Raw genomic sequence first — 9265 nt, 5'->3', positions numbered from 1 at the left:
GGAGAGGGAGGGAGGGAGGGAGGGAGGGAGGGAGGAAGGAAGGAAGGAAGGAAGGAAGGAAGGAAGGAAGGAAGGAAGGAAGGAAGGAAGGAAGGAAGGAAGGAAGGAAGAAATCATGTCAGTAAACCCCAATTTAACTGGGCAGTCTCAGGCCATTGAAATTTACTTTCTTTTGGAGAGGAGAAGAAGGAGGGGGAAGGGAGAGGGAGGGAAACTGAGTTACCCAGCTGGCTGGGCCCCCATTCAGGTAACTCAGACTACTCACAGGTTGTGCTTGTCCTTCATTTTCAAAGAGAACCATAATGCTAAGGTCAGTGGAAAAGAACAAAGAAGTTGCAGCCTTTCTCTATTATCTAGAGAGATACATTTCACATTTCTCATTACATATAATCTGGGACATAATTTGCCGTCACCAAAGAATCTTTTAGAGTAATACTTTTACATATTAATAGAAGTAGATGAAATGAGTTGAAACTGCACTGGTCACGATTATAATTGTGAAAAAGACAGAAGTCAGCTTCTTAATGCCAAGGTCTTTTTCTTGGTATAGGTGAACACTTTTGGGAGTCCTGCCTATTTTCCCGTCTGTGATGATTCTACGGTACAAGTGGAGTGTCTAACTGTGGAGCGCCTGGCAGTGAATGTTACATGGAGGTCCCGGCTAGAGGACATCTCGGCAACCTCTCTTCCTGACTTCCATGACATTGGTGTGCTGTCTTCATACGTTAGTGGGGTTAAGTGACACCATATCTCCCAAAATGAGCTAGGTTTAATTTGTTTTTTGTCTTAAGGTACAGTGGACATAGTATCAACCTTAGGAGAAGGAATACTCTCAGTGGCTGAAGTGCTAGATGAGTCAGGAAGACCCATCCATGCTATAGTATGTCAAATCCAGCCTTAGACACTTAGTAGCTGTGTACCCCTGGGCAAGTCATTTAACCTTTCTCTGCCTCAGTTTCCTCAGCTGTAAAATGAAGCTAATAAAAGTGACTACCTCCCAGAATTGTTGCAAGGCTCAAAAAGATAGTATTTGTAAAGTGATTTGCAGACATTAAGGTGCTATATAAATGCAAGCCATCATCATTATTATTATTAGTTCAAGTTCTGATTCCGACAGATACTGACTGTGTGACTATAGGCCTGTCCCTAACCCTCTCAATGATATTGGGGACTCTCCCCGCCCCCGTTTATTTACTTATTTTTCGTTTTCAACATTCACTTTTCTAAGATTTTGAGTTTCAAATTTTCTCCCCATCTCTCTCCTTCCCCCACCCCAAGACAGCATATAAATATACATTCATATTAAACTTCCTGGGAACTCTTTAAGATAAAAATTATAGATGTCATTCTTCAGTGATAGAAGGAGTTTTCTCACTAGGACTGACCTATATCAATAAAATAACATATGGTTCAAAATCAAACAAAACTCAAACAAAAAATGAACACATATGGGGAGGACAGGAAGAAACTGGAAATCCTAGAATGTTACTGAAAGGGACCTTAGTACATAGAGGAGTGCTGAGAAGGAATTGGATTTAAGTTAGAATCCTTGCTATTGGAAAGAAATTTAAAAGACTATCTTCAACAGCTTCAAAAGAGATTTTTCTCCTTCTGCTTGAACATCTACGGTGGAAAGGGGGAAGGGAATCATTATTTACATAGTGCCTACTACATACCAGGAACTTTGCTAAGCAACTTAAAAATATTGTTTCCTTTGATCCTCATAAGAACCCTACAAGGGAGGTGGTATTATTATCCCCATATTAGAGTTTAGGAAACTGAGGCAAACAGAGGTTAAGTGACTTCCCCAGGGTCACAAAGCTAATATGTGTCTGCCGCTGAATTTGAACTCTGGTCTTCCTGACTCTAGGTCACCTTCCTATGTACTGCACCACCAACTGCTTCCTGGTGATGGAGGGTTTGATACTAAGGCATTTTATTCTATTTTTTCAAGTTGTTGGAAAGTTCTTGGTGACTTAGCAGAATTCGACTTCCTTATAGCTTTCATCCATTGACCCTAGTTCTCTCCTCTGGAGATAAACAGAACAAATCTAATCTCTTTTCTTAATGAGAACCCATCAGAAACCTTTCATTTCCTCTTTAATTCTCTTTTCCATGTTAAACATCCTCATTAACTCTAATCATTCCTTTTTGTATGATCTTGTTTTAAGCCTCCTCCTCATCTTGATCAAGCTCTTCTAGACATACTGTAGTTGAAACCACTGTGCTTCATTTAAAGTAGGCTAAGGTTTAGTTAATATTTCTAGTGGTTATATCATATTGTTGTTCAGTAGTTTTAGTCATGTCCTATTCTTTGTGACCCTCTTTGTGGTTTTCTTGGCAAGGATCCTGGAATGGTTTGCCATTTCATTCTCCAGTTCATTTGACAGATGAGGAAACTGGAACAAACAGGGTAAAGTGACTTGCCCAGGGTCACACAGATAGTGTCTGAGGCAAGATTTGAACTTAGGAAGAGAGTTGTCCTGACTCCAGGCCCAGAACTCTATGCACTATTGTGCCATTTAGCTGCCCAGTTATGTCATAGTGCTGGTTCATGCTGAGCTATCTGATCCAATAATGTTCCTTTTTTCAAATTACCTATATACCTAGTAATATCTCTCCTATTCTCTGTTCTTGTTCTGTTCATTTTTGGACCCTGATTCTGCTATGCCATCTCAACTTTCATCTGAGTAATTGACAAAACCCTGGGCCACTCCATTAGAGCGTCAGCTCCATATTGACAATGATTCGTTGATTACAAATGATCACAATTGGTTGCAATGCTATTGTACTAGGATGCTGCCCACATTTTCCATCTGAGTCCTAAGGGTAGCATGAGAAATTTTGCCATATGGTTTTTTGAAATTAAGATACCTTGTGTCTTATACCTTAATCCCTCTGATTATTTGTATTACTGAGTAGGATTTGTTGAAACAGTGCCCAACCTTAGTCAAAGTTGGTGCAGAGAAGAGTCTTTCCCAGGCTGCAGATGAAGTTTCTTAATATCAAATTTCATTGCTGTGGGATGGTGTCCCTTTAGGGTCTAGTCTCACAATGTTTGATTTGGTAATTATAAAGTTGAGTACTCTGAATATCACACCACAGCAACATGGGCTAAATTTAACTGGAATGACCATGTGGGTTTAAAGTGCTTTCTGAAATTTAAGCTATTCTGAGATGTTTTATGGCCACTGTGAGAGCACAAAGATTAAACAAATTCACTTTACATCCCTGCCTCAGGAATTTTATATGCTAAAGTTTTCCTCAGCCCACATAAAAAACATAGAATCATAGATTTATAGAGTTGGACAGGGCATTAAGACATAAAAGATTGGAACATAGACCAGGCATTACAGAGCTGGATGTGATTTTAGGATAAAATCTTAGAACTGGTATGCTAAAACATAAAATATAGAATGTGAGAGCGAGAAGGGGCCTCAGAATACAGAATGTTAGAACATAGAACATGGGATGTGTAAGTTGGAAGGAACTGGAGAACGTAGAACATCAGTCAGAAGGGACCAAAAGGGACACAGAATGTTAGAACATAGGACATAGAATTTAAGAGAAAGAGAGGACCTTAGAAGAACAGCTAGTGACTGTTCAGCCATCTTATTTTAAGGGTGAGAAAATCGAGACTTTCAGATGTGAATTGGCTTGCCTTGGTAACAGCTCGGGCCAGAGTTGAGATACAAACTCAGGTTTCCAGATTCTTAATTCAATGCTTTTTTCCCCCCAATACTCTACATTGCTTTCTGCATTGTATTCATGGTCTTCTTTCGACCAATTTGTAATAAGCACAGTAAATAACTAGACTTGTATCCCGAAGAAAAACACAGTACTTTAGACATACTCCTCTTCATAAGAAAATAAATTCTTCATAAAAGCTGAGCTGTGAAAGCCAAAGCTGGAGTCACCAGAAGACATCTTGTGGGAGGATGTGGTTTCTCTCTTTGATAGTGACCTTGAAACATTAGCAATGTACTCAAAATATTGGTGGTTTCCCTCAATAACTGAACACTATTTTTGTGTCTTTCATGGTCACACATGTTAAAAAGATATGATTTTCCAATGAAAATTCTGACTGTCTAATGTTCCTGCCTCAGTTCATCTACTTTATATAAACTTTATGAACCCATTCATGGTGAACAGTCCCCAGAGTCATTTAAAATATTTGTGCACTGCATGAGAGACACCATGGCATGTAGTAGAAATAATAACAATAATAACACAGTTATGGAACACTTTAACATTTTGCAAAGCACCTTTCTTCCAATAACTCTGTGAGATAGGAAGGAAGAGAATACTGGTCCAGGAATGTAAAGACCTGGGCTCTGGACCTGGTTCCATAACTTACCCGTTCTGTGACTTTAAGTAAGTCACTTTGCTAATTTGAAATCTCAGTTCCTCATCTGCAAAAGAGAGAAAATATCCCTGTGAGGTAAGTAGAGGTGTTATAATTGAGAGAAATATTATTGTAGGAACATGAAAGCTCTGACTATGGTGAATTTAAAGTATTTAAATTTGTGATGTCTGTGTTGCATATTAACAATTAATGCTGAACACCTGACACTTTGTGAACTATTTAGTTAATATATTCTTAAAGGCAATATGGCCAGTGGATAGAAGTCTAGTCTTAGAGTCAGGAAAACTTGTATTCAGCCCTTGTATTGGACACCTACTACCGTGTTTCCCCGATAAGACACTGTCTTATTAATTTTTTTGGACAGAAAAACACCAGAGGGCTTATTTTCAGGGGAGGGCTTATTTTAATGAACATTGACAGCAATTTTAATAAACAGGTAAATGTGAACAAAAAAATGTACCTTTATTCAATAAGCAAATCACTGGGGAAGAACAGGATGACGCGCTCACTGCTGCAGCTCTGATTGGATGCAGCTCGGAGCGCGGCGTGCGTTTCATGGGGGGGGGGGACGGTGCATACAGAGGGTACCATAATGTAGCGTGTAGCGCAGGGGATCACCTTCACTACAGTAGCAATCTCAATAGGGCTTATTTTCGGGGGAGGGCTTATTTTAGAGGAATCTTACACAGTAAGGGGAGGGCTTATTTTTGGGATAGGTCTTATTATCAGGGAAACACGGTAGCTGTGTGATCATGGGTAACTCACCAAAACTTTCCATTTAAAAGGAGTTGCCAGTGGGCACTGATGGAGGGAATTTCCCAGTGGGAGTTACCCAGATCAATGAAATCTCAGATTCAGATGAATCTACCCCTGCTATATCCCCCATCTCAACCCACTCCTTCTCTACTTGCTGCCATATACTTTCCCACTTTTCTTGCCTTTTAGGTACTTATTGGTTTGGCCTTAGAATACTTGGTTTCCTACTAGCTTAACTCACACATCACCTTATACATGAAAAAGTTTTCTTGATATCCCCAGCAACTGATTCCCCCCTCCTCCAAATTTTGGTGTTTCAGGGCAGCTAGGTGGCACAGTGAGTGGATAGAGCATTAGCCTTGGAGTCCAGAGGACCTAAGTTCAAATTTAGCCTCAGACACTTACTAGGTGTATTATCCTGGGCATGTCACTTAACCCTGATTGCCTCCAAAAAAAAATTCCTTTGTATCTATTTTGTATATAACTACATATGCACATGTTGTCTTGCTGATAGGATATGATCTGCTTTAGAACAGGGAATGCTAGGGGTGGCCAGATGGTTCAGCGAATAAGAGCACCGGCTCCAGTGTCGGGATGACTTGGGGATCGAATCTGGCTCAGATACTTAGCACCACACCCAGAAATAACTGGCCATGTAACCTTGAGCAAAGTTACTTAACCCAATTGCTTTAAAAAAGGGGGGGGGAATGCTTTGTTTTTGTCTTTTTAGACCCAGCACTAACATTTTGTGCATAGTAGATGCTTATGAGTGTTTGGGTTTGACCGATTTGGTTGTCCAAGCTGCCTGGTGAATGTCTTTTCCATGTTTCCAGGGTCAGTTTGGTGATGGATAGGTACCTTGTCCTACTGACTGTGGCAACCTGAGGTAGTGTATAGAACAGACCACCTGGGATGGGGTCACTGGGGTTTGAATCCTGCCTCAGACGACTCACTAGCTGTAGAAGGGGGATAATAATAAAATCTCCATTACAAGGTTGTTGTGAATATCAAAGAAGGCATTTCATGGGCTTGGCAAATGTAAAGAGCCATCCAGGACTAGGTCATTTCTCAGAAATACAGGGCCATTGGCAAGCCAAGCAAAGGTATTAGTTTGTTAGCAACACTCCAGTGTTTAAAACACCAATTCTATGTTCTTCATCATGAATTAACTGTACTCCTCAGGGTTTAATTGACTCTTCTTCCTGTTCAGCAAACAAACAACTAATAAAATGCTATGGGAAGTTGAACCTCACTCAATATATAGGGCAGTTTTGCTTGATAGCCGGGCAGAAAGGTCTTTAGGAAGTTCAAAGACTTTTAGGAAAATTTCAGGATCACTATAGATAAAGATGAATTCACCATGTCTTAAGTTGAATATATCATCTTCCAGCCTAAAGCTTCTCCTTCCCTTAATTTATCTACATGTGTTAAGCATATGAGCATCCTCCCTGTCACCTGGGCTTATAACTTTGGATATTCTTTAATTCTGTTTTTTTGTCCCTCACTCAACAATCCAATCAGCTGACACATCTACAAATATTAGCCCTCTTCAACTTCATAGGGCAACTAGGTGGTATAGTAGATAGAGTGCCAGTGTGTGACCCTGGACAAGTCACTTAACTGTGTTTGCCTCACTTTCCTCATCTATAAAATGAGCTGGAGAAAGAAATGACAAACCACTCCAGTATCTTTGCTAAGAAAACCCCAAATAAGGGGCCAGTAGGTGACACAGTGGATAGAGCACCAGCCCTGGAGTCAGGAGAACCTGAGTTCAAATTTGGCCACAGATACTTACTAGATGTGTGACCGTGGGCAAGTCACGTAACCCAATTGCTTCCCACCCCAAAAAAAGAAAGAAAACTTCAAATGGCATCATGAAGAGTTTGATATGACTGAAAAACGACTCGTAGCCTTTAATATGCTTGAGGACTTCTGTCACGACCCTGCTATTTCTTTTCTATTTTAGACTAAAAAATTCCAATTTCCTTCAGTTGACATTCATGTTAAATGATCTTAAGACCTCATGCCCTCTGGGCCTCTCTCCTCTCAGTATTCCCCAGCTTTTTGATGTCTTTCCTAAAATGTGGTACCCAGAGCTGAACAAAACATTTCAGAAATAGTCTAAGGCAAAGAATAGGGGCCCTATTATCTCCCTCATTATGGTCACTAGGCCTCTAAATACGGCTGAAAATCAAATTATTTTATGAATACCAGGAGATATTTCATTAGAAATTTTGCTGAAGTCTAGTTAAAGAATATGTAAAGTAATTCCCTGACCTACAAATTTAATAACTTACCAGAAAATGGAAATGAGCTTGGCATGGCACTGTCTGTTCTTGATGAAATGATCCTCATTCATTGTGATTATGGCTCCTTTTTTCTAAGTGTTCGCTAATCATCCCTTTCATAATGCCATTTGGAATTTTGCTAGACATTAAAGTGAGCCTCACTAGCTTACAGCTTGCAGACTTTACCCTTCTCTGAAAATTAGGACAATATTAGCTTTTCTCCAGTGCTGTGATACTTCTTCAATTCTCCATGATCTTTCAAAGATCACAGACAGTGCCTTAGCAGTTAGAGGTATGCAAATTACCTGGGACAAGGTAAAAGAAATAATACAATAATACGCTTTAATATTTTTACATCTTGAAAGAAATGTAATGTGCAAAGTATCCTCTTTTCATAGCAGTCACTTGTTTTATACAATTTTGAATCAAGTTCAAAAGATTTTGACACATATTCCATAATTTTTCATCATGCCAAAACACTTTTGTTATGCATGACATGTAACTTCTCTTTCACTAAGAGTCCATTTTCCCCACATCTGTCGTTGTTCACTCTTTTCAGTTATGTCCAACTCTTCATGATCCCATTTGGGGTTTTCTTGGCAAAGAAAATGGAGTGATTTGCCATTTCCTTCTCCAGCTCATTTTTATAGATGAGTAAACTGAGGCAAACAGGGTTAAGTGACTTGCCTAGGGTCACACAGATGAATCTTCCTGACTCCAGACCCAACACTCAATCTACTGTGCCACCTACCTGCTCTATCTTTCCCAAGTCTAGCCTTGATTAAAGTCCATAGGTTTTCAATTTATCTTAAATAAGGAAAATCCCCAGACCACTGAAGTATGTTTGCTCTCTTGGATCATTTTCTTAACCTTTTGTGATATTTGCCACAGTGCAAGATCATGTTTCAGTACTCTCTCTCCTTTGGGGAGTTTCTAGAATTCTGGAACAATTCTACTTTTCAGTATATCAATGTATTTATCAGAATTTAATATTCCCTCAATGGGGATGAGCCTCCCAAACTAACTTAAAAATATCTACAAAACATTTTTGGGAGAATTTTTACACTCTGATGAAGATATCATGATTTTATAAACTCGCCTGAACTAATGATAATGGGTTTGGTGCATCCGTGAGGAGAAAAGTGAATTTTGGCAGTAAAAATTACCTTTTTCCAATCTCCAGTACTTTAGTCTTTATATTGTCTTGCCTATGATAGTGCTTTCTTCATGGCAATGGTTAGTAGCTGTTTTTTAAACTGTCTTCTTTTTTTTTTTTTTAAAGCAATCGGCGTTAAGTAACTTGCTCAAGGTTACCTGGCCAGTTATTTCTCAGTGTGGTGTTAAGTGTCTGAGCCCAGTTTTGATCCCCAGGTCATCCTGACACTGGGGCCGGTGCTCTTACTCGCTGTGCTACCTGGCTGCCCCTTTTAAACTATGTTCTTGACAGTCTCCCTCCCACTGCCAGGTCCCACTAAAGACCTTGGATTAGCTTCTGAGCCCTGCTTAGGCTGGTTTGCAGCAAGAATTTATCAGTTTTTGCCCTTCTTTTTATTCTCAAATACACTTCCCATCGCACTTTGGGGCCACTGGTGCTGATTCAGTGTGGTCTTGAATAATCCTCAAAACATTTGACTTCCTTCCACTAACAGCTATTGCAATATCTTCAACTTTTTAAACTTCAGCTTTTTAAAGAGCTACCATTTTATGTTTCCTCAGAGTAATATCCATTATTAAAACCGAATTCAAAACAGCCAAGAAAGAAAGAAGGAAGGAAGGAAGGAAGGAAGGAAGGAAGGAAGGAAGGAAGGAAGAAAGAGAGAGAGGAAAAAAGGAAGGAAGGAAGGAAGGAAGGAAG

The 9265-nt window shown here is 39.6% G+C and overlaps 1 protein-coding gene across 1 annotated transcript in view; it reads left to right on the top strand.

Annotated features, from left to right (window-relative positions):
• TG (thyroglobulin) overlaps nucleotides 1-9265 on the top strand; it is a 382541-nt gene that overhangs the window by 62510 nt on the left and 310766 nt on the right. Inside the window, exon 19 of the mRNA XM_069081298.1 lies at nucleotides 551-707. Within this exon, the coding sequence (XP_068937399.1) occupies nucleotides 551-707 (157 nt within the window). The remainder of the gene's footprint in view (nucleotides 1-550; nucleotides 708-9265) is intronic.

Source organism: Petaurus breviceps, unplaced genomic scaffold, assembly GCF_028583685.1.
Source record: "Petaurus breviceps papuanus isolate PSGF00001 unplaced genomic scaffold, PetGlider_PUasm1.0 98, whole genome shotgun sequence".
Lineage (NCBI taxonomy): Eukaryota > Metazoa > Chordata > Mammalia > Diprotodontia > Petauridae > Petaurus > Petaurus breviceps.
Note: the sequence above shows the minus strand (reverse complement) of the source record. Positions and strands in the feature narration are given on the sequence as shown.